At 36.9% G+C, this 26,437-nt stretch overlaps 1 protein-coding gene across 4 annotated transcripts; it reads left to right on the top strand.

The window, feature by feature from the left end:
• Positions 1-19,736: 19,736 nt before the first annotated feature.
• On the top strand, positions 19,737-23,534 carry LOC133831477 (uncharacterized). Of its 4 annotated transcripts, none has more exons than XM_062261780.1 (6): positions 19,737-20,269; positions 20,306-20,347; positions 20,434-20,565; positions 20,913-21,308; positions 21,891-22,072; positions 22,607-23,534. In XM_062261780.1, the coding sequence occupies exons 1-5, from the start codon at positions 20,178-20,180 to the stop codon at positions 22,027-22,029; spliced, it is 801 nt and encodes a 266-aa protein (XP_062117764.1). In that variant the 5' UTR covers positions 19,737-20,177; the 3' UTR covers positions 22,030-22,072; positions 22,607-23,534. The 4 variants fall into 4 exon arrangements, with proteins under 4 accessions (XP_062117764.1, XP_062117762.1, XP_062117763.1 ...); XM_062261777.1 differs by having other exon boundaries at positions 19,739-19,911; positions 20,073-20,347; XM_062261778.1 differs by having other exon boundaries at positions 19,738-20,347; positions 22,700-23,534.
• The last annotated feature ends 2,903 nt before the right edge of the window (positions 23,535-26,437 follow it).

Genomic DNA, 26,437 nt, shown 5'->3' with positions numbered 1-26,437 from the left:
GTCCATCGATTCCATCCTGCCTCAATACACAACCCCCAAGCTGCCAAGAACCTTTCCGCCGCCATAGCTATTTTGTTGCACATATAAACATAAAGGAATGAGCCTAATGCACAGCAAGGAAAAACTAACAACATAAATTATATATATAAAATTCTATCATAACATATGCTATATCATAAACATATACTATATCATAAACATATGTCATATACTACTACAATGGCCATTATACTACTTGGGGCTTGTTAAATAATCAAGTCATATGCCCATTAGATTTGTGGGGCTTGCTAGCTAAGCAAGTCATATGCCCATAAATTTATTGGGTCTTGTTAGCTATACAAGTCATATGCCCAAGTCTACCAACATACATACTATAACATTTCATAACACAACATATCATAAGATAACATATAACATATAAAATCCTATCCTATTTTCCTTACCAATATACCGGGATATGAGAACAGTATCAGGACTTTGGAACACTCCTAAAAACCATAATAGAAAGGTGAGAATACTAAAGAAAAAGGATGAAAAGAGTGAACTACACCATCGAAAGGATACTTACCAATAACAATCTTACATTCAAGATCTTAGATTCCTAACCAAGAATAAAGAATACGAGTTAGGATTTTGAGTAGAAAAACTATAAGAATAACATAGAAAGGAACTAGAATAAGGAATACCTCGAATGCTTCTATAACCAAACTACATCTCGAACCGAAATATACTACTGTACGCCCTAAATATCCATGGGTTATGGGCGAGCTGAGAAAGGGCATGATTATATCAGCCACGTGGAAGACACCTACCCGGGGCTGATGTTACAAGGTCGTACCTCTTTAAGCTCGAGGTAACCAAAGGTTTATTGCGATTGTCAAGGCATCGAGTCAGCAAAGTGGACACCACGGGCTGAGACTACATCAAGCTCGGGGTACGAGCTTGAGTTGGCACTTCTGACCTGTAAAGAATATCATAGAGATATCAACAATATTGACTGGTGGACTAGAAGGATTTTAACCTTTGAACCACCTAAAAAAAGTATTCGTGTTACAATTTTCCTTTGAGATCATTCATCTATTACGGTTCATTATTTAGCACTAATCCCTCTCCTTATTCGAACAACTACAAACCTTACTTCTCGAGTGTTTATTAAGCTTATAAGGATAAAGCTTATAACCCCAACCCAAGTGTTTATCACTCTAAAATAACCTAGTAGCTTGCAAACTCTGAACTTAGCTTGATGAATGAATAAATGGCTGGGTACTAGGTCTTATTTATAGAATTAAAGAATGAAAAGATCTTTATTTAGCTTGAATAAAATAATGGTTTTTTAATTGAATAATCATTCAGCAGAGGCTGAAGACTCGGTCAAAAAGATTCTGGACTTATCAAGATGTTACAGAATAAATTAAGCTCATTTTAAAAAACGTTCAAAAATTTGGCACTACAGCCGATATATCGCCCCTAGTAGGCGATATATCGCCTGGGCTAATATGCCCAAGGCTCGTCAATGTGGTCGTGCGAAGTTACGTGTTTTTCGTATCCTCGTATGACGATATATCGCCCCCTAGTGTTGCGATATATCAGCATACGCTGAAATATTATACACGTAATTGCACTTTTTCAGCCTAATTTGAATTGAGTAAACAGCCTTGACTAAGTCCTCTAACGATTTCAAAGCTGCTGGAAGACCCTAGGATATTCAACTATTACTCTTATTAAATTTATTCCTCAAAATACTTAATTATTCATTCAACATACACGTGACAAGTTTCATTTCCTTATTAGGTTTATCTAAACCTTATATTATAATAAATATCACCTTCATAATCAGTCATATTAATTAAACCTTAGGTTATAATTAATATTCTTAAACTATAGGTTAAACTTATAAAATCTACAAGTGTTGCTACGAGTGTCCAACTAAATCCCGGTCTGAACCAAAATCCACAGTCATAAAAATACTACAACTATTATTATTGCTACTACTATCTAACTAGCTAAGTAAAGTTCTTGGACTCTACATTTCACCGCTGGTGAGCAGGAGATCAAGGAGGTGACGTCCTCCAAGCACCCTGGAAGGTCCTAATTTTCTTTTGTTCTCTTTTCTCTTTCTTTTGTAAACATTTTTCATTTTGGCTCGGTATGAGGTTATTCTCCTCGAGACAATTTGTTTATAATTGGAACACCTACTTTTTTAATCCAATTGTCTTTTCCTTGACTTTTCTTATGTTTATGACTTGTACATTCAAAATCTTAGGAAATGTTTTTTAGATCGGGATAGATATTTTAATTTCAGTTACAACCAAAATTAATGTTTGATTTATATCCTATCTGTTAAGTATCAGGCCTTAGACCCGGTTATATCCGGGGTTTTGAATATTTCAAACTTAGTTCTTGTTAAGTTTTATTGCTATCCCGAGCTTCTAAGGAAGCCATCGGATCTTCAATTTTGCTAACTTCTAAGTAGTGGGACTGGTCATGTCCAGTATTTTTAGTTAAAACTTAGTTCGTGCTAGACTTATTGACACCCCGTGTTTCAAGGAAAAAATCGTTTTATCAATTTTACTAACTTCCATGTTTTGGACCTGGTTATGTCCACGATTTTTAATTAAAACTTAGTTTGTGCTAGATTTATTGACATCTCGTGTTTTCTTAAAAGAAAATATTGGTTTATCAATTTTACTAACTTCCAAGTTTTGGACCTGGTTATGTACATGTTTTTTAATCCTTCTCGGGTTGTATGCCCTCCAAGTAATCAGAAAGTGAACTTTCTTGGTTGCTTGGACAAATGTTATCACATGAACTAATACATAAATGAACTAACACAACAAATATACAATGAATCCTTTATTTCTTAATCAAACGGCTTTCATAATTAAGCCTTACATAGACGGGTGGTATCATCATTGGTAATACTTCTTTACGTACATAGCATTCTAGGTCCGTGGGACTGTTTCTCCATTAAGCCGAGCTAACCTAAAGGTTCCCTCATGTAATACCTCCACTATTTGATAGGGTCCTTCCCAGCTCGGACCTAAAGCACCGTCTTTGGGGTCCTTGCTTGCCAAAAAGACTCTTTGGAGTACCAGGTCGCCTAAACCAAAGACACGTCTCTTGACCTTGGAATTAAAATAACGAGTGATTTTTTGCTAATAATGTGTGAGCTGTAGCTGCGAATCCTCTTATTTTTCATCAATTAGGTCGAGAGACGCACTAAGCAACTCATCATTCTGCTCCTGGTTGAATGCTTGGATCATGTGCGTGGTTATCTTTGTTTCGACGGGAAGGATGACCTCACTTCCAAAAGTCAGGGAGAAAGGGGTGTGTCTCGTAGAAGTTTGGTGGAAGGTCCAGTACGCCTACAGTACCTGCGGGAGCTACTCAGGCCAGAATCCCTTGGCCTCGTCTAATCTCTTCTTAAGGCTTGCTTTGAGGGTCTTATTCACGGCCTCGACCTGCCCATTGACTTATGGGTAGGCCACCAAAGATAAACTCTTGATTATGTCATGCCTCTCACAGAACTCGGTGAAGAGATCACTATCGAACTGAGTTCCATTATTCAATACAATAATCTTGGGCAGTCCGAATCAGCACACAATACTCTTGACTACAAAGTCGATGACTCTTTTTGAGGTGATTGTTGCCAGGGGCTCAGCTTCTGCCCACTTCGTGAAATAATCAATGGATACCACTGCATAATAGACTCCTCCTTTTCCCGTGGGTAAAGCTCCTATTAAATCAATTCCCCATACCGCGAATGGCCATGGGGATGAGATCATTCTTAGCTCGACTGGTGGAGCTCGGGTGACTGTGGCGAACCGCTGGCATTTGTTGCACTTTTGGACATAGGAGATGGAGTCCTTTGATAAAGTGGGCCAATAATATCCCTGTCTTAATATTTTTAAGGCCAAGTTTTGCCCCCCAGCGTGATCCCCACAAAAGCCTTCATGCACCTCCTACAAAATAGTTTTGGCCTCCTCTCGCATAACACATTGTCGAAGAGGCAAGGAATGGCTATGTCGGTACATCACCCCATCCACGATTGTATACCTTGGAGTTTGATAGAGTATCCTTCTCGCGTCTTTTCGTTCATCAGGTAACTTCCCTGTTGTAAGATACTCAACTATGGGGGTCATCCAGGTCGACCTAGTGTCAATCATCTCGACCTCCACTGTGCTTCCTTCCATACTTGGGCTTTCCAAGAATTCCACCGGTACTATGCTTAGAGTTTTGGCCTCTTTGGAGGTAGCGAGTCTCACCAAAGCATCGGCGTTGGCGTTCTGCTCGCGAGGGATCTGCTCGACGAGGCCATATTCAAATTCTAACAGCTCTTTCTTCACTTTTGCTAGGTAAGCCGTCATCTTGGCCCCTCGCGCTTGGTATTCCCCTGACACTTGGTTTACCACGAGCTGGGAATCGCAATAGCACTGGATGGCCTTAGCCTTCAACTCCTTCGCCACTCTAAGCCCGGCTAACAAATTTTTGTATTCGACTTCGTTGTTGGACGCCTCGAACCCAAACCTTAGCGCGGAGTGGAATCGATGCCCTTCTGGAGAGGTCAATATGATCCCAGCTCTGGACCCGTTCTTGTTAGATGAACCATCCACAAATATTTTCCACAATGCATGTACTGGTTCTCTCAACAGCTCCTCCTGAAACCCGGTGCACTCGGCCATGAAATCAACCAGGGCTTGGCTTTTGATTGTAGTTCGTGGTATGTACAATATTTTGAACTTGCTGAGTTTGATTGCCTATTTTAAGAGACGTCCTGATGCTTCAGGTTTCTGCAACATCTGCCTTAAAGGTTGGTCGGTCATGACGTGGATTGAATGGGATTGGAAGTACGGTCTAAAGCTTCCTCGAGGCCATAATAAGGCAGACCGTCGTCTTTTCCATTAAGGGATACCAAGATTCAGCTCCGATAATTCTTTTGCTTATATAATATACCAGATTTTGAACCCGGTCTTCCTCTCGGACCAACACGACACTAGCTGCACTTTCCGTAACAGCCAAATAAAGAAAAAGGGGCTCCCCCGCCGCTAGTTTAGACAATATTGGTGGCTCGGCCAAATGTGTTTTTAGATCGAGAAATGCCTGTTCGCACTCCTCAGTCCATTCAAACTTCTTATTTCCTCGGAGCAGGTTATAGAATGGTAGGCACTTGTCAGTGGACTTAGAAATGAACCGATTGGCGGCTGCCACTCTTCCAGTTAGACTCTGGACATCCTTACGCGACCTGGGCGAAGGCATTTCTAATAAACGGCCTAATTTTATCTGGGTTCGCCTCTATCCCTCTAGTATTGACTATGAATCCCATAAATTTTCCTGATGCCACTTTGAAAGTACATGTCTAGGGATTCAACCTCATATTGTATCTCCTTAAGATCTCAAAACATTCCTTCAGATCGGGAACATGGTTATCGACAGTCTTAGATTTGACCAGTATATCATCGACATACACTTCCATGTTTTTCCCGATCTGATCAACGAACATTCTGTTGACCAATCGTTGGTAGGTAGCCCCAGCATTCTTCAGTCCGAAGGGCATGAATTTATAACAGTAAACATTGGTTGGAGTTATAAAGCTAGTATGCTCCTAGTCCGCGGGGTTCATCACGATCTGGTTATATCCAGAGTACGCATCCATGAGGGATATGAGCTCGTGCCCCACCGTGGCATCCACCAACTAGTCAATCTTTGGCAATGGGAAGCAATCCTTGGGACAAGCTTTGTTTAAGTTGGAGAAATCGATGTAGGTCTACCATTTTCCATTTGGCTTTGGGACCAAGACAGGATTTGTGACCTAGATCGAGTATTTAGCCTCGTGAATAAACTCGCATTTTAATAGCCAAGCTACTTCTTCTTCAAGGGCCTCTGCTCGGGTTGTACCTAGATGCCTCTGTTTCTGGGATTTCGCAGGCACATTTTTGTCCAAGTTCAGGGTATGCATGATCACACTCAGGCTTATCCCTACCATGTCTTCATGAGACCAAGCGTAAACATCTAGATTCCCTTGTAAAAAATGTATCAGCTCCACCTTTCTCTCATCGCCAAGATTTTTCCCGAGCTTAACGACTCTCAAAGCATCTCTGGGATCGATGTTTACTTCTTCGAATTCTTCAATAGCTCGAAGCTCAGATCTATCTTCGCCTACCCGTGGATCAATATCATCACTCGGGGTGGAATCCTTGCCACTGGCTTGCTGAGGTTCTTCCATTCCAGGAGCAGTCCTTACTTCTTGGGATTCCTCGCCTTCAACCTGTATGGCCATCGTCTGCTGCTCGGGTTGTGATTTTCCCTACATGGAAATGCTGTAGCACTCCCTGGCAGCAAGCTAATCACCTCGGATAGTACATATTCCCGTAGATGAGGGTAATTTGATCACAAGGTGAGGGACAGATGTTATGGCTTCGAATTCCATTAAGGCAGGTCAACCCAAGATTGCATTGTATGCGGTTGGACAATCAACGACCACAAACTCTAGAAGCTTGGAAACAATTCGTGGTCCCTCACCCAAGGTTATTACTAACTCGATTGTTTCGATAGCGGCTGATCCCTCACCAGAAAATCCATACAGCATCATGGAAGTTGCTTTCAGCTCGATTACGGACAATCCCATTTTTTCTAATGTGGACCGGAATAGTATGTTCACAGAACTTCCATTATCCACTAGTGTCCTCCTAACCCTCCAGTTGGCGATCTGGACAGTTATGACTAGAGGATCGTTATGCGGGAATTGGACATGGCTAGCATCTTCTTCAGTGAAGCTGATTGGTTTTTTTTCCAATCGTTGTTGCTTAGATAAACGCTACTCCGGGACAAATTCAACTCCATTGTGAGACTTGAGCTCGTTGATATACCTCTTCTGGGCACCTCTGCTCGTGCCTGCCAGATGAGGGCCTCCGGAGATGGTTGTTATTTCTCCCCCTATTATCGGAGGAGGGATGTCCTGATTAACCTAAGCTCCAGTATGATTCGTTGGGGCCTCTGGAGCTGATGGAATATTTTGCCCAGTGAGCTGATCGGGAGTTACTCGATTCCGAGTATACTGTGTAATGACCCAACTAATTCTAGACTTTAGACCATTAAAACTACTTATACATAGACACTATTCTTAAGAAAACATACATACGAACACATTCACAACTTTATTAAGAACTATGAGATGAATGTTGAAATAAAATTCGGGGTAGGATATGGGATCCCAATGTTTGAAAATAAAACATATCTTAAATCTTAAATAAATTCATTACAAGATCAGGTACAGAAAATACATAGAAAATATAATTGAAATGACTAAAAACAACTTCGTCCTCGAATCGTTCACGCAGTCCACCGAATCCATTCTTCCTCAATACACATTCCCAAGCTGCCAAGAATCTTCCCGCTGCCATAATTATTTTCCTGCACATATAAAATAAAGGAATGAGCCTAATGCCCAGCAAGGAAAAATTTATTAAAAGCATAAAACATAAACATAAACTATAAACTATAAACATATAACATATACTATAACATACATCACAATTCTAACCCATGTACATGGTAATCATTGGGGTTTGCTAACTAAGCAACTATAAGCCTCAAAATACAATGAGGTTTGCTAGCTAAGCAACTATAAGCCCCAAGAACATAAAAGTGTTGGGTTTGTTATTTAAGCAACTATAAGCCCCAAAACATATATATCATAACATATTATAACATAATCATATCATATAAGCATATAATAACTATCCTATTTTCCTTACCAATATCAGGATGTGAGAACAAGGACGGGATTTTGGAACACTCCTAAAACCAATAATAGAAAGGTGAGTATTTCTAAAAGAAAAAGATGAAAATAAATGAACTAAAACCATCGAGAAGAAGAGCTTACCGAAAAGAAACCTCAAGTTCAAAGAACTTAAATGCCTAACCAAGAATGGAAAATATTGAGTTAGGATTTCAGTAGAGAAAAACTATAAAACTAATGAAACATACAGAAATGAACTAGGAATAGGAATACCTTTGAAATCACTATAACCGAACTACACCTCGATATCGAAAAACACACTATTAACCTTACTTCCCAAGTGTTTAATAAGCATAATATGATAAAGCTTATAACCCCAACCCAAGTGTTTAACACTCTAAAGTAAACCTAGCAGCTTGAAGGCTCTGAACTCAGCTTGAAGAATGAAAGAAATGGCTGGGTACTAGGTCCTATTTATAGAGTTCAAGAATGAAAAGATTTTCTTTTTGATTGAATAAAATAATGACTATTTAATTGAAAAACATTTGAATAATCGTTCAGCAGAGGCTTAAGACTCGGTCAAAAAGATTCTAAGGCTTGCCAAGAAGTTATGGGTTGAATTGAGCTCGGTTTCAAAATTATTCAAAAATATTGCCCTGGAGCCGATATGTCGCCTGGGCTTATATTCCCGAGGCTCGTCGAAACGTTCGTGCGAAGTTACATGTTGTTTATATTCCTTGAGTGGCGATATATCGCCCCTAGAGCTGTGATATATCGGCATACGCTGAAATATTATACACGTAATTGCACTTTTTCAGCCTAATTTGAATTGAGTAAACAACTTTGACTGAGTCCTATAACGATTTTAAAGATGCTGGCAGATTCTGGGGTTTTCAAATATTACTCTTATAAAACCATTCCTCAAAAATACTTTAATTTCTCAATAAACATGCACATGACAAGTGTCATGATCTTATTAGTTCTATCTAAACCTTATAGTATAATAAATATCATCTTTATAATCAGCTATATTAATCAAACCTTATGTTATAATTAATATTCTTAAACTATAGGTTAAACTTATAAAATCTATAAGTGTTGCTATGAGTGTGCAATTAAGTCCCGGCTTGAACCAAAATCCACAGTAATAAACATACTACTACTACTACTGCTACTGCTACTGCTACTGCTACTGCTACTGCTACTGCTACTGCTACTGCTACTGCTACTGCTACTGCTACTGCTACTGCTACTGCTACTGCTACTGCTACTGCTACTGCTACTGCTACTGCTACTGCTTCAAGGAATCTCTCTTCACCCTTTGATTCTTTAATGGCTCTGGCTTTTTCCACGGAAGGCGGGTAGAATTTGCCAAGAAGATATGCTCTCCAGTAACCGTGAGGTCGACATAAGTCATATAGATCGGCTTAAACTTCTCCACGGGCTTGTTTTTCTTTAAACCGCTCTGGTCGCCTTCGCCATTTCCCTTCCTCTTGTTATTTCCCCCTTGGTTATTCTGGGTAATGGTTTGAGCCATAGCTGCAACATCCGTTACCGCTCCAACAAGCTGGGTAGGGACTTGGCTGGTTCCTGCGACCGAAGCTCGTGCTTCTTCTAAGTTGATCCACCTTTGAGCCTTGTTCAGGAACTCATCCACGGTGTTCACCCCCTTTCTCTGGAGTTCTTGCCATAGGTCTCCCCCAACAAGAATCCATGTTCTCATCGCCATGAGTCTAGAACTTTCATCCGCGTCCCTAGCTCACGCAGCAACATTGGCAAACCTACTCAGGTATGCTTTTAGAGGCTCTCCAGGCTGCTGCTTTATGTTTGTGAGGGAGTTTTCCTTAATGCGATCTGCCTGAGAAGCCCAGAATGCCCTCTTGAAATCCATGAAGAAACTTTTCCACAAGCTGATAGAATATTTCTTGTATTGCTTGAACCATTGTCTAGCCGGCCCGACCAGAGTCGAGGGGAATACCATGCACCTCAGTTCGAGTCCAACATTGTGGGCCATCATCAGGGTGTTGAACATCCCCAAGTGCTTGGATGGATCTCCATCTCCATCGAATTTTGACAGATGAGGCATTCTGAAACCCGGTGGGTATGTCGTTGCTGCTATGTTTGGGGCGAAAAGTTCGAGCTTATCCCTGGAGTCATATTCGTCTTTTTCCTTCTCCAGCGGGAGCCTTTTCATCAGCTCCTCCATCTGGGCTAACCTCTCGAGGGTTTAGTCCTTGGTTCCTTGGTTGTTATGGGGCTGTTCAACAGCTCCCATCCGGTCGTACGTGTTTGGTGGGTTATTGTCCCTCCAAGCTCGAGCTTTGTTTGTCGAGACATTCTCGTTGTCACATACTTTGGAAGGACCTCCCTCATGGTGAGTGTAACTGACCCCATCACGGGCTGAGTTTCTCCTTTATGAGTTTAGGCGATCTCGCAGATCGGTCTGTGGATTGGCTCGAGGGCTCTGTGCCGAACTCAAATGATTTCTCAAATCTGTATTGGTCCTACCACTTCGACGACTCTCAGTCCAGTAACTCCCATTAGCAAAACTCAGTGCTCGCGGCTGAGGCTGAGGATCTGGGACACTGCCACGTGCCTGGGGGATATGGGTAGTGGCAGCTGGAGGAGAATTTCTCCTGCTGTCCCCATAGGCAGGGACATTTCGCGTAGAACGGGGTGGAGTTGGATGCCTTATTAGCGACGGGGGATGCCTAATCGGCGAGGCAATTCTTGTCCCGTTAGGACGTACCAAGTTATCCCGTAGTCTCTCTGCTCTGCCATTTCTAACTCTCTGTGCCTGGCGATCTAACCGTGACACAGGGGGGTTGGCTAGAACATTACGTCTTTGTGAGTTTTCCCTTGACCTTCTACGTGGGTTGCCATGGGCGCTTCCAGGTGCATTCGACGATGGTACTGAACTCAGAGTCGCGGTCCTGACTGACCGGCTGACTTGCCGATGGCCCCTAGGAGGGCCATCAAACGGAATTTCTTGGTGATCTTGTGCCAAGGGCGCAGAACTCGGGGTTGAGGTTTTAACCGACCGACTTGGCCTGGGTCGACTATCCCAGCGGGACTTATGAGCCCCACCTTGCCTCTTTCTGACGTTAACGTCGGTTGCAAGAGGGGGTAGCCGAGCCAAGACCTCCTCGATTTTCTTGTTTGCTTTGGCTAGATGGCTCCTCAACTGCATGTTTTCCAACTCTACCGCGGTCAAGTAATCCAAGTTTGGATTCGGCGGTAATGACGCTGAACTCTCAGTGTCGTCGTGGCCCATCGATTGTTTTCCCGATCGTTGCTGGATCTCAAGGTTTTGTTCGTCGGAAACAGTGGTATGGTGAGTCTCCTGCCCATCATGCTGATCTGTTTCATTACCGTGTCTCGAGCGAGTAACCACCATGATGAGATTTTATCTGAATCTTTTACAACAGCACTAATCTGCAGCTCTCAATGAAAGCACCAAATAGTTGACGCGGTTTTTCGCCAACAGTGAATTATGAAAATAGCTGGGATGGATTAGTGCTTAATGGTAAACCGTAATAAGAAAATGATACTTAAGAATAATAGAAACTAAATATCAAGAACACTTGTTCCTTTTTACGTGGTTCGGAGGTTAAAATCCCCCCAGTCCACGAGTCTGTATTATTACTTTACATCTCTCTATATTTTGACAGAGTTTTTGCATTACAGAAAAAATCATCCCCCTCCCCCTATCCAAGGTCTTGGTATTTATAGAAAAACAATCCCTGGATAGGCATTGGGGTCATCACGTGAATCCAAATCCCTCGTGTGGCCTATCTCGCACTAATGATGAATATTACAATTTATATTAAGGTATGGTCTAATCATTAGGTGAAACTGATCATGGGTCATCAGGGAGAAACAAACATGTGATGTCTGATCATGCACGATTATATTACCTGTCTGGGAATTCACGGATAAACGGACATGTGATGTCTGATCACGCACGTTTATATAATGTATCCAGGTTTATAAAGATCCATGGAAATGGCAGATCTCTAGCGTACCTCGAGCTAAGTGTAGTATCAGCTCGTGTCTCAGATGCTATGCTTCATAAGTGTTTCCAGCTCATGCCTATTGCTTTGTATTTATCAGCTCGTGCTATTTACCTGGGGAACTGCGCTGTCCTCTCAGACGAAATATGAACTTGTGGATCATCTAGCACTGTTCTTGGCTAGCCAGCTGTATCCGAGCTGCCTAAAAGACCCGTGCTGAATTTCAGGGCATACAGTAGCCAAAAATGAAAATTTCCCAATCTTCTTATATTACTTAGTTCAACATTTTTTACTCACAAACTTTTCTGAAAAAGTTTCTCTAACATTCATAAATTAATTATTCTCATGTGTTAGCTACTTCAACAACTTAGAATTGCTAAAATCCCACAATAGAATACAGCTATATCCCCAAGGGTCAGGTTACTGTTTCTAACGGTCGGATCACTATTACCGATAGTCATAACGGCTAGTTTATGTCCGATAAATACTTGTTCCTTCAACCAATTACTTGCAACAACTTCTTCATCTCTTACCCTTCTAGATAAAATTCATCATCAAATCATGAATTTCTCTTTTTTGCTCATAACTTTAGTGATTGTTTGCTTGTATTTTGCATCATTCTATGGGTATTATACTAATGAAATGCCCATGAATATTATAGTTGCGTATTCATTAGTTATTCTTCCATTTTAGTTAATAGCTCTAGCCTAAAAAAGGCTTTTTAGGAAGAAAAAAAATTAGGACTCGCGGGGCGCGAGTCCTCTATTTGAGAGCCATAAAATTGAGGTTTTTTAGGACTCACAATGCGAATCTTAAAAAATCTCGTTGAGTGCCTTTAAGTAAGTTTTTAGGACTCGCATTGCGAGTCCTAAAAAGTCTTATTTTTTATTTTTAAAAAATTAATTGATAGCCAAAGCTCCCACAAGAGCTCCAACGTTAACGGCGGCGCCACCACCCCACGGTGGTGGTTTGGGAAAATGATCAATCCTTTAGTGGGTTTTGATGCCCAAAGCATGAGGAATGCATTGGTGGTGTTCGTTTGGGTCGGGGTGGCTCGAGGCAGTCGGAAAACACTCAGAAGAGTTTGGGAAAAATAGCACCACCATGACTTCGAACAACTTTAGGTGGCGGAGGGCGGCGCGTGAGGGGCTGAGCTCGCATGGGTCGAAGGTTGCCGACCTTCTGCGTCCATTGTGTCGGCGCATGTAAGAGGGGAGTGGCCGGAGTGCCACCGTGCGTGGCTTGGTTGTGGAGTTCGTGAGAGAGAGATATAGAAAGAAATTGGGGAAGAGAGCAAGGATAGAGAGAGAATGGGCTATTGTGTTATATTTTTCTGTGTAAAGTAATAAATAATAAAATTTCAGTTAAAAAAAATAGAAGGGAATTCGAAATTTTTTAAAATTCAAAATTTTAGGACACACATAAGTTTTTAGGACTCGCAATTTTAGTTAAAAAAATTACAGAGAATTTGAAATTTTTTTAAATTCAAACTTTTAGGACACATATAAGTTCTTAGGACTCGCAATTTTAGTTAAAAAAATTCGAGGGAATTTGAAATTTTTTAAAATTCAAACTTTTAAAAGTTCAGGAGGTGTTGGTTTAAAAAAAACTCAAACTTTTTGGACACACATAGTTTTTAGGTCTCGCTCCGCGAGCCCTAAAAGAAATTCTTTAAGGACTCGCAACACGAGTCCTAAAAAGTCCAGGAGTTATTTTTAGGACTCGCATCTAGGTGAGTGCCCTAAAAAATGTCCTAAAATGGTGTTTTTGTAGTAGTGTTATCATCAAATCATGAATTTCTCTTTATTGCTCATAACTTAAGTGATTGTTTGCTTGTATTTTGCATCATTCTATGGGTATTATACTAATGAAATGCCCATGAATATTATATTTGTGCATTCATTAGTTATTCTTTCATTTTACTTAATAGCTCTAGCCTTCGATTAACATTGTAATGCACTCAAAAGTATGAATAAAATATCTTCTCTTATTTTTCATAATTGTTATAATGCATTTGTAGAAAGAAGTGGGAGTTACAATTAATGATGTCTTTTTCTTCAAATACTTCATCTGACGCACTGTTAGGCTATTTTTAGCCTACTTTCTAAGTGTCTTGATTCATGTTTTATTGTTGTGTTTGCATGTTTTTGGGAGCGGATTTATGCTTGTTTTTCTTGATTTCAGGTTTAAGCACAAGAATGGTTCAAATGGAATGGAATATGGAGAACAAGTGCTAAACCGAGCTTAAAAGTGTTCAATGCATGATATCCAATTAGGGCCGCGACGCTAGAATTTGCGTTGTGGCGTTGGTGTCCATTACAACTGCGACAAGGTCAAAAATCAGATTGGAAGTGGAAATCTCAAATCGCATTAGAGTCACGGTGCAGCTTTTTGGGCCGCGGCGCTGTAGAGTCCAAGAACTTTACTTAGCTAGTTAGATAGTAGTAGTAATAGTAATAGCTAGTAGTAGTTATAGTATGTTTATTATTGTGGATTTTGGTTCAAGCTGAGATTTAGTTAGAAACTCCTAGCAATAGTTATGGATTTTATAAGTTTAACCTACAGTTTAAGAATATTAATTATAACATAAGGTTTGATTAATATTGCTGGTTATTAATATGATGATTATTATAACCTAAGGTTTAGATAGAGCCAATAAGAATATGATACTTGTCATGAGCATAGTTATTCCTAAGGTTTAGATAGAGCCAATAGGATTATGACACTTGTCATATGCATGATTATTAAGGAATTATTATTTTAATGATAAAATAAGGGAAATATAAGACTTAGTCTTCACCAGAATCTGTTAGGAGCATGACATTTATCACAATTTTATTTATTTATTTGTGGATTAGGTTGTTATTTAAATAATTAAATAGATTTTTCGTAACTTTAGGGTACTGTAACTTCTGACCTATTTTTGACCCAGTTATGTTATGAATTTCGAAAAATAGTATTTCTAGAAAGTTGTAGATAATTTAATTAGCTTTCTAATGGTATAAAGATATTCTAAATCACAGTCCTACAGCTCCAGATATGTTGATTTTACTGTAAGTGAGTTTTACGAGATTTAGGGAGTTAGAAATTAGGATTCTATTTGTTTTGCTTATTTTTGTTTTTAAAAATCAAGCTTTGACTCCTTAAACCTCTCTTTGAATAATTTGACCAAGTCCTAAGCCTTTGGCTAAAGAATATTCAAATATTTTCAATTAAATTCATTATTTTTATTCAAAGCCAAAAAGAAGATTTTTATTCCTAGAACTCTATAAATAGGACCTAGCACCAAGCCTTTTCATTCATTCTTCAAGCATTGATCAAAGCCTTCCAGGTGCTAGTGAGACTATAGAGTGATAAACACTTGGGTTGGGGTTATAAGCTTTATCATTCTAAGCTTATTAGACACTTGAGAAGTAAGGTTCATAGTGTGTATTTCGGTTTCCAGGTGTAGTTCGGTCATAGCAATTTCAAAGGTATTCCTATTCTTAGTTCCTTTTTTGTATTGTTTCATTAGTTCTTATAGTTTTTCTCTACTCAATTCCTAACCCAATCTTCTCTATTCTTGGTTAGACATCTAAGTTCTTCGAACTTGAGATTGCTTGTTGGTAAGTATTTTCTCGATGGTTTAGTTCATTCCTCTTCATCTCTTTCTTTTAGAAAATTCACCTCTCTATTAATGGTTTTTAGGAGTGTTCCAAAATCCTGACCTTGTTCTCATCATCCCGGTAATTTGGTAAGGAAAATAGGCTAGATCTTGTATGTTTATATGATATGTTATGTTTTTATGTTATGTTATGTTTAATATGTTATGATAAGTTTATGTTTTTATATGTTATGTTATGATTTACCCTACCTCAAATATTAGATAGGGGACGTAGATGGGTTATCATACACTACATGTGATCTAACCTACCTCAAATATTAGACAGGGGACGTAGATGGTTTATCACATGTCATAATGGCCATTATTAGTATAGTCTTATATAGTACATGTTATAATATGTTTATAGTATATGTTATGATATATTTTTAGTATATGTTATGATATGATTTTATGTGTATGTTTATGTTGTTAGTAGTTTTTCCTTGCTGGGCATTAGGCTCACTTCTTTTCTTTTAGTATGATGCAGGAAAATAAATGCAGAGGCGGAAGGATTCTTGGAAGCTTGGTGTGTGTATGGAGGTGAATGGAGTGGATGGGCTGCATGTCGATTCGAGGACAACATTCTTTTTAGTCTCTTTAAAATTATGTTTTTATGTATTTTTCTGCATGTAGCTTTGTAAACCATTTTATTTAAAGTTATGTTTTATTTTAAAACAATGAGCTCATTTATGTATTACAAATATTGTTTCTTTAAAGTTTTCAATAAAGTTATGAATTTTCTTATGTATGTTCTTTTCAAAGTTGTGCTTATGTCTAGTGGGTTTAATGAACTAAGTTTCATAGATAGTTGGGTCGTTACAGGTGCTTGGGTGTATTTGAGCCACGGCGAGCCCATTTTCCAGAAAGTCGAGAAGTCTCAATTTCTGAGTGGCGTCATGGTGCTGTCTTCCATGCGATTTACGAATTTTTCACTTAAAGAAAGGCATTTTAGGAATTGGGGCAGAAAAATTAAGAGAACATCATTTTTAATTAGAAAAATCACGATTTTCTAAGGAGACCTTTTTAGAACTTAGAAAACAACAAAGAGAGAATTAGAGATCAAGCTTTGGAGGAATTGTGACAACCCCGAATCTAGTTTCTTCTCTACTCTTTTTATTTTCTAATTTTATTATGTCTTTTATGGATTTGATTATGAACTTTTTAATGGAGATTATGAGCTAAGCTCCAATTTAGGGTTTTTAATGGAGATTGTCTGAAGCTTTCTATTGATTAATGCAATTTCGATATTTTTCTTCTATTGATGTATGATTTATTCATATTTGTGCTTATTACATGTATTTGATTGGCCATCCTATGTATGATTTATGATTTCAATACAAAATGTGAAAAGTAAGTGTTGAGAATGCTCTAGTTGAATAAACATAGGTTTCGACATAAAACGAGAGTATTTTTGTGGCTTGTGTAGCTTTAGGATTATTTCTTAATGCTAATTATGTGTGTGTTATGCCTTAGAAATGTAGGACAGTGCCATATAATTCAGAATCTATATGTCTTAATCAGAATATAGGTTATTTTATAATCTGCTATCACATTAGGTAGAAGAAGAAGAATTGGTTTGCATTAATGAAATAGGAAGTGGAAGCAATTGAAATTAATTTCCCTACATGATTGAATCTTGTTTATTGTTTCGTTATTTATTTATTGCTTAGATTATTTAGTTTAAACAATCCATTTTTCGATAGCCAAATAAAAACAAAAATTTAATTAATTGGTACTTAGCTACAGTCTTTGTGGGAATGATCTCACTTACATGAGTTATTACTTGTAAAGACGATACTTATACTTGCGTGTTGGATTTTTCACTACAAGCACAAGCCACATTTCAAAAAACTCTTGGAATGCCTATTTGTGCTTGTCATGAAAAGTATTTGTGCCTATCTTCTTATTAAAGTTGTGATAAGAAACAGTTGTTTAGCCATATTAAAGAATATATTTGGAAATATTACATTCTTGGCATGAAACACTCTTTTAAATTAGTCGCGAAGTACTCTTGAAAGGTATTGTTCAATCCATTCCTACAAATGTCAGTAGCTGTTTTTTATTGCCATTAGGAGTATTTGGTATATGAGTTTGGTTTGATGAGAATAAGAATGTCAAATCTAACTCATGTTTGGTAAATTTATATTTAATGACTTGAGAGTTTGTGTTTCCAAATAAGTTTTATTTTTAGCTTGATTTGAGGTAATCTTAACCCTTTAAACAATTGAGTTTCATATTCCTTAATCTAAATCTCATCTAACTCTACTCCCAAACTCAAACCTCATACCAAACACTCCAAATGGCTAAGTTTTATGGATCTTTATTGCTTTTGGTTCAAAAGTATATTGGAAAAATTGAAATTTACTTTGTAAATCGAAATTGGTATGGAATTTCGTTCTTTTATTCACTTTAGCCAAACATTGTTAGCAAAACAAGCTTGGCTGATACTAAAATCCAACCTCTCTCCATAGCCAAGTTCTCAAGCATCAACATCAACTACCAATTTCCTTGATGCTCGACTTGGTCGCTCGACTTCTATGACTTGGGGAAGGACTCAGATGGAAAGTAGGCACAGGCGAAAATATAGTGTGCTACTGACCCTTGGCTACTAGTTTACTCATCGTTCAAGCTATTTTTCTATAGTGATTCACAAACAGCCACTACTTCACAGTTCATCACTAATGATAGACAATGGAACATCCTTACAATTCATCAATCTTTTGGTTCTTTGGATAATGTAGATCGCATTCTGGCTATCCCATTGAGTTTTCAGATGCATCAAGATAAGCTAATTTGGAATCATCATTCTTTTGGTCAGTACACAGTCAAATCAGGTTATAAATGGGCTGCCACTCTTAATGCTACTGATACTTCCTCAAGCTCTATATCTCTAAGTGGTGGAATGCTTTTTGGTCACTAAAGATGCCTCCCAAAATGAAAACTTTTGCTTGGAGGGTAGTCCATTGTGCCCTTCCTATTACTGTCTCATCAAGCCAAAGAAAGATATTTACAACAACTTGTTCATTATGCTCTAATGTATGGTAGTCCATTGGCCATGCCTTATTCCATTGCAACTGGGCTAAGGCTGTTTGAAAATCATCACCCTTTACATTGGACTTATGAGCTGCAGCAACCGTGTAGAGTGAAGATTTCAATTTTCAACTTCCACATTGTACACCAGATCTGAGTTAGAACATATTATCTGCACGATGTGGAGTATTTAGACAAAGAAATAATGAGCTCCATGGCCATGCTTCTAAACCTGCCTATGTTATTGTAGAATTTTCTTGCTCTTATCTACAAAATTTTCATAAAGCTAAAAGGCTAGCAAGCACCCCCACATCTGGAATACCTGTTGTTTGTACTAATTGGAAGCCACCAGCCAAGCAGCCATTAACAACTACAAACTTAATGTAGATGCAGCATTTGACAAATACAACAACATTATAGGTGTAGGTGCCCTCATTAGAGACTCTTAAGGGTAAGGGTTGGTGATTGCTGCTTTCTCTAAGCCCATCTCTAGCTGCTGCACACCACAAGAAATGGAAGCTCTTGTTCTATAGTCTCCAATGGGCTCTTTAATTTAGTCTCATGATATATATAACATAGAGATTGATTCCTTGCTGATTTCTTCAGCTCCCAATAACTCATAATCTCATTTGTGAAGTTTTTATGATTTAACGGATGATGCATCTACTCTTTTATCATTTTTCCACAAATTGACTTTAATTTATATAAGAAGATATGCTAACAAAGCTACATATGGCTTGGCAAAGTTTGCTCTAAGGTTGGGTGAAAATTGAACATGATTTGGAGGATATTCCTCTCCAATTCATTCTTTCATTATTGTATTGGATTCCACTCTTTAAAAAATAATTGACAACTCCATTAATAAACACAAATTTGAATTAAAGTAAATTATGGTTTATTAAATCAAATTAAAATGTAAGGGAAAAAAAATACACAGGTATATGTCCATTTCTCACTTTATTTTAAAAGCTAGGCATTATATTTTTTTACACTTTGTATTTTGTTTCATTACTTGTTTGGACCCTGTGTTTTGACAAATTACTTTTTGAACTCTATGTTTTGTAAAATGGTTAAAATAGAACCATAAATTCCATTTTAGTCAATGTTTTCTCAACTAAAATCACAAATAATTTACCAAACTAACAATTCAGAACAAAAATAAAATTATTCTGTTTAAAAACTGTATTGTTATATTTAATTTTTTATTTATCAAAATTAAATTTAAGTTTAGACTTCTGTTTTAATTATTTTACAAAATAAAATATAAAGTGCAAAAAGTAATTTATGGGGTTCGAAAAATGTATAAACCCTAGAACCTAAACTGCCTAATATTGATTTCAACTCTCAGTCATCAGCCACACCGCCACGAGCCGTCGTCCCTTCACCACCCGCCCACATAATCCCCGCCGCTGAGCCACCACTCACGCCGTCTGTTTACCACCACACATTATCTGAATGAAGTCCTTGCCTGGCCATTTTTTCAAATAGTAATAGTGCCATTCCTTTCATAACCGAACCTTATTCTCTTAAAATTTGAAGAGTGAAGTACAAGTTTAGAGTATATTTTCTTATTGTTAATTGTGATGATACTGAAATTTACACCGAGATCTCTGATCATACATAACGGCTTATGGTGATTTCGGTATAGGATCATTCATAACATAATGTGAAATCCCACTCTATTTCAACAACCAAAAGAGCGCGGACTGGACTGGGCAGGAAATGTGATGTTAGTTTTCAAGCTACTTTGAAGATGGAGGGAGCAACAAAGGAAAATTACTTTGAAGAAGAAAGTGATGGTGAGAGATATAGTAAAGATTCTGATGGTGGTGATGATGATGATGATGATGATGATGATGATGATGATGATGATGATGATGAATATTGCTATGCCTCTGTACCAGTCTCCAAGTTACAGCCCAGGTAGACACTAAATCAATTTTTTTCCCAAATAATTAATTAAAAAAACCAAGAAGAATCTGTTTTTATTTATTTATTAATGGTTTCAGGAAAGTTTTATCAAAGGGTCGTTGGATTCAAGAGATAGGAATGGCCGAGGTTGAAGTTCAAAAGGGTCCAATTTGGAGGACAACAGGCATAGTCCGTTGTGGAAAAATCTATTGCTCAATTGAAGAACTTTTGTGAGTTGAATTCTTATTTTACTCTGAATTTTGCTTTTTTATTTTGGTTGTATAAGTAATAAACTTTTATTTTCCTTTTGATGAAAGAGAAGCTGCTTTTTACCTTAAAATGATTCATTAATGATTATTTTAGTACTCGTTCAAAGTTGTTCTTGTAACTTGAAGCTAAACTTTTAAAGGTCTGAAATTTGAGCTATAGAAGAAATATAAATGTAGATTTTAAATCAATGAATGCTATTATTCATTTATTTATTTTTGTTGTTGTTTATGAGTATGTCCTTTTAATTTCCATATTGAAAGAAATTATTTGTAAATATGTTTTTTTTTGTTTTTTTTTTAAATTGAAGGTTTATGGCCGAATTGGGGGCTTTTCTTCTGATGGATGATGCTGGTGCCAGTATTTCTATGGAGGAGATGTATATGAGGATTTCAGATGAAAATAATGGATGTTCTTGGGAGCATTTTCAGGCCTACAGGCAACTGAAGTCTCTTGGTTACATTGTGGGGAGATACAATATCCCCTGGTCTCTAAAACATGTTAAGAGCAATACTGAATCTTCTTCTTCTCATTGGTCTTCAGAAAATGTAATGGACTTGAAATCCAAAGACGATATCTCTGTTGTAGGAATGTTTAGTCGGCTGCAGATTGACGAAGTAAAACCAGTATTTGATGTTTATCTCCCAAATACCAAGTTTAGAAAATCTTCACCTGATGATCCAAGCTTTGTGCTCTGCTTTGCTAGGTATCATTTTAGTAAATTCATATAAGATGCGTAATCTTAAATTTGTTTCTGATACATGTTTTTTTTTTTATTATTAATGTCTTGCTAGGATGATCTTTCTTTTCTATCTTTTTATTTATTGTATTATCTTTTTCAAATCATGTTGTGTATGTTATGATATTATACACTGAATTTACTTTACTATATATTATACGCTCAAATTACATGTTTCCATCATTACAAGTCCTATTTAGACAAGAAAATACACTAAGTACTTCTATGTATCTTCTTTTTCTGCGTTACTTAGAGATTGACTCCTTTGGTTGTAACTTGAGAAGATACCTTGTTATCTTCTGTATTTTTCTATCTATTTTCTTTAAATTATGCTCAATTCTTATTAAAGAAAGAAAAAAGGGGACAATTTTTTGGTTAGACATCTCCTTGTAGTAAAAGTCAATGGAACAATTTTTGCATCATCTTTTGCCAATACTTAAACTTAGCATGCATTTGACCTCTGTCTTCATGTTGCTGTATGGGATTCACTTTTTAGACTTATATTTTTAATTTGTGGATAATTGCTGAGTCTATTTTTTTCTTCTTTAGTGGCTATCCACCATCCAAAATGACACTTCAACTCATGGAGAGAAAATGTGGAGGAATTCCTTTGAAGTTTTGTCATGTAGAGCAAGGACGAGTGAGTTTCTTTTCCTTTGACAAAGTGGAGCTTCCCATCCTACCCTGATATGCAGTTCTATGCTCGTTCAGATCAGATGAAAAGGGAACAGGTATGAAGGCATTTTCAATTAATCTGAGCACAGTTTGGCTTATAGTTTCTTCAGCGTAGCTATTTGGTGGACTCCTCATAGGATTTGGTTAGGGTTGATTAAAGGAAAAGAAATGATATTTGAATTTCTGTACATAATTTCAATATCTGTTAAAGAGGATCATGAATACATAAATATATATATATTATATTTATATAAATCTTCACAGGATTTCTCAATTATGGCCCCATTTGGTTTGGGTGACACAAGAATGCAAGATATGCGCTAGCTTATTGGTTTGTGATGTGACTTTGACAACATTCACTTGCCCATTAATTTTCAGAAAGTGATTTTGTTTTTATTTATCTAGCTTTTATATTAGAAAACGTATATTAACTCTTGTATTACAGCCTATGGAGCTGTTGATTTTAAGAAGTTTATCAGAGATTTGAGCATTATTCCATAGATAACAGTCAAGACATTTGTGTTACTTTATGGACTTTGTTGCGGAATTTTGTGAATTTGAACTCATTAGTGGGTCGTTTAACTGTCTAGGTCTGCAAATGCCCTTCCTTGTATTTTTGCCAGTTGACTAAGTTATCTATGGAGCAAAAGATTTCCTGATTAATCTCTGCAATTGGATTTCAGTCAAGTCTAGCAGTTTCAAAAAACAGCTCATGCTTGCTTAGTTTTGATGCCTCATGATATTGCACGGCTAATGGATAGTACTGAGGTGTATTCTTGCAAGTCAGCTTTTGAGTGTTTAGTTCTGATGTCTGAAGCTTAAAGTGTGTGGACAAAACCTTTATGGAAGAGTTCAGCTTCCATAAAGGTTTTGGAAAATCTGCAAAGAAGACGCCCTTATCAATTTTTGTCTCCGGGTTGGTGTGTTCTATGTGAATCGAAAGGAGAATTGGTAGGTCACACCTGTTTTTTCAGTGTCAGTTCGTCCTAATGTTATGGATCAAGTTTCCCAAGGAATTCTGTTTATTTTGGTGTATTTGGCTTGTGAAATAAAGGGTAAGACGTTGTTTCTCTATCTAAAGCAGCAGTTTTTTTTTTGGCTATTTTTGGGCTGTGTGGCTGGAGAGGAAGACGCAGTAACAGAAGACTTTCTCTGTGATAAAATTAAATTCTGGGTAGCAAATGTTAAAGGATTTGAGGAGTCTCTTTTCTAGACTTAGCGAGGGATTGGACAAGTTTTCAATGATCTCTGAGAGCTGATTCCTTTTGTTTTTCCATTTTTGATTGTATGTAGTTTGGTTTCCTTTTTCAGGGTTTCATGTTTACACTTTTATTTTATGGTGCAAACATGAACTTTACATTTTATTTTAATGATTAATGCAAAGTTTGGTTTTTTCTTTGATATTGGACCGCTTGCTTCTATGGATTGTAAAAATAGAACACCCCATATTTCCATATTTAAGGATCTATGGATGCCATAGTGATATTGAATTTTGGAGATTTAGAGATTTGGTATTTATTAGGCCATGCCCAAAATGGCTACTCTTTAAATATTTATAATTTGTAAGTGCATGAATCATATGTGTGAAGTATAGTGTTTATGTAAGTACGAGGTTGAACCTAAAAGAATTGACTAAAATAAAAAAGAAACTATTTTAAATTAAAGTTAAATAAATTCTAATAAGATTTAATGTCAAGAAAATAAAATAAAATATTTAAAATAAAGTCATTTAAGAGAAGAAAAATAAATCAATTATAATTTGTAAATAAGTTTTAAAAAAAAGATTATTAAGATTCTAGAATCTACAAAATGTAAGTTTAATAATATTTATTAGTATATTGATTCTCAAGTTTTAGTGATAGTTAAAATAAATTAAACTATTATTTTCCATATAGATTTATAATTTAAGTACAAATTATTTCTAAAAAGATAGGATTTTTATTTACTTTTCAAAAAAATATATATAATTTCAAAGTATTTAATGTGAATCAACCTAATGAAACAACAAAAAATCAAATAATATAATATTTTTGTTCTAAGCATTGGATGCGTACAATTTAATAACACATCTTAATCAAAGAATATTATGTTTTGCAAAATGAAGAACAAAGTGTAATATTATCTAATAATCTAAAATATAAAATATTAAAGATGATATTAAAGATGAAAGACATATATGAAAAAGAAAAATCTATAAACTTTGTTACATTACAAGGGAAATCAACATACAACAAAAAATATCTAATTACAAGCTGTTTCATCATGATCTTAATAATCTTATGAAAAAAATTATAAGCACATAACTAAATCCAAAATATATTACAAAAAAAATACATACTTGGCACAAAATGGTCTTCCAAAAGGAAGAGAGAAAGTGTAGAAAAGATGATAGTAATCCCCAAAAATTAAGCACCAAAAAATAGTCTTGAAATTACATTTTTATAGCCAAAATGAGAGTATTAAAATTAGATTAATTAATTTAAGCACCCAAAAATTAGATTAATTAAATGAATAATAATATGGCAAGTAGGGGTAAATTCTAAGATGTCATGATGAATTTTGTAGTGAAATGTGTAGAAAAATTGTGTAAAAATTTGGCATTTGAGGGACAAAGAGACAATGTGGGCTCAAGAGGAAAATGGCAGGTAGCTGGGGGCTATGGGAAGCTAGGCTGTAGGGGGGCAGGCGGGTGTGGGCTGGGCAGGCTGGGCTGTAGGAGGCGGGTCGAGCCGAAGGCTTAGAGGCTTGGGAGCTGGGAGCTAGGAGCATGGGCCTTGGGAGGCAACTAGGCAAGCGTGGGCTTGGAGGCTTGGGAGGCAGCTGGGGCTTGGGCAGGGCTGGGCTTGGGCTAGCTGAGGCATGCAGGCCTAGGGCGCGGCCCAGTGGAGCAGTAGGGGAGCTTCGGATTGGGCCTAGTGGCTGGGTTGTGGGCTTCTCCTTTCAACAATATCATAAATCCTCAATCATTTCGGCTTTTGATTTTCAAAAATGTCAATCTCCCAATTCTCTTTTGAGCTTTAGTTATTTTCTTTTCTCTTCTTTTCAAAATGTCAAAATGCAACATAATTCCTGCAAAAAGAAATCAAATTAAATTTAAATTAAATATTTTCAATTATAAAATTTATTCCATTAATTTCTTGAAAATACTAATTAAGACTCAATTTAATTTGATATTTAAGATCAATAAATGTGCATTTTTTTTCCATTAATCACACAGCATTAAGTCAAATAATAAAACTACAACATTCTACAACAAAATAACTATAAAAACACAAAATTCTATAAAAATAAAACAAACCTAATAAATTCAAAATGACTCAAAAACTTAACAAATTAATTAAAAACTTAAGAACTAAGCAACAATTAGCTTACAAAATGTGGCAAAATAACTCTATTTTGTAGAGTTATCAAAAGCCAAAATTATATTCTTGTGACAAACGACTAAAAACTTATAATGCTCTTTAAAGGTTAGTCTAGTGTCAACATTCCACTATCCACAAGTGCAAGGGCACTAAGGTGAGCTACTGCTACTAGGCGGGCATAAAATGACCATGAGGGGACTTGTATTCTGACTTGAAGCAAGCTGAGGTTCATAGGTACATTTCCTTTAGCTTGCAAGTTTAATGCTAGCATGAGACATGGCCCAGACCTTCAAGATACAATGTGGTGTGCAATGGCTATGAGTCTCAAACACAAGATGGCATCGATGGCCATTCGTGGGACTTAAGCAGGATTGGACCATGGATGAGTGAAAGTCCTTGAGGCCATGAGAAGAATTATTCAAATGATGTCGAATGTGACATGACAAGAGGTGTTAACACTGATAGCCACACATGTTGCCTTGCCTGTGAATGCTTGAGTGAGCATTGATATTGGGGTTTGCCTTGTCATAGTGGGAACTAATGGACAATGTGAGTATCTTGGCAAGTGAGTCACGATATGTGGATGCACTAATAGATGCTTGTGAGCATGATTAAATAGAAGTTGTTCAAGGAACGAACGTATGCATGAGGCACACGACGTGAAAAATATGTCCATTGTTACTCAAATAGCTAGAAGGCTAACATTGTCTTAGAAGAGTTATAGTGTTGCACGAGCTTTCACTGCATGAAGGCACCTTAAGATACCATAATAACTTGTAAGTTTTTTTATTTTTATTTTTTATGAACAAGGCATGACTACAATATTACATCATTATTTTTTGTCCAAAAGTAGAGTAAGATTCAAAATTACTTAAATATTCATTTCAAATTTGAGGGTATATTTATTATATTATGTATAATTTATTTTATTTCACAGTTAACATCAACCAAACAAAAAAATGAATAAATATATTAGTTTTTTTTCAATATTTTCATCCAAATTACTCAAGTACTTACTATTTCAAATTTATTCACATGACCATTTCTATTATTTTTCTC

Source organism: Humulus lupulus, chromosome 4 (genome assembly GCF_963169125.1).
Source record: "Humulus lupulus chromosome 4, drHumLupu1.1, whole genome shotgun sequence".
Classification (NCBI taxonomy): domain Eukaryota; kingdom Viridiplantae; phylum Streptophyta; class Magnoliopsida; order Rosales; family Cannabaceae; genus Humulus; species Humulus lupulus.
The sequence above is the reverse complement of the archived record's forward strand: the minus strand, read 5'-3'. Positions and strand labels throughout refer to the sequence as shown.

Excerpts from the sequence above, each read along its gene's own strand:
- LOC133831477 (XM_062261778.1), top strand. The coding sequence starts at position 20,178 with ATGGAGGGAGCAACAAAGGAAAATTACTTTGAAGAAGAAAGTGATGGT. Across the intron at positions 20,566-20,912 it reads TGCTCAATTGAAGAACTTTT|GTTTATGGCCGAATTGGGGG; the intron begins GTGAGTTGAATT and ends TTTAAATTGAAG. Across the intron at positions 21,309-21,890 it reads TTTGTGCTCTGCTTTGCTAG|TGGCTATCCACCATCCAAAA; the intron begins GTATCATTTTAG and ends TTTCTTCTTTAG.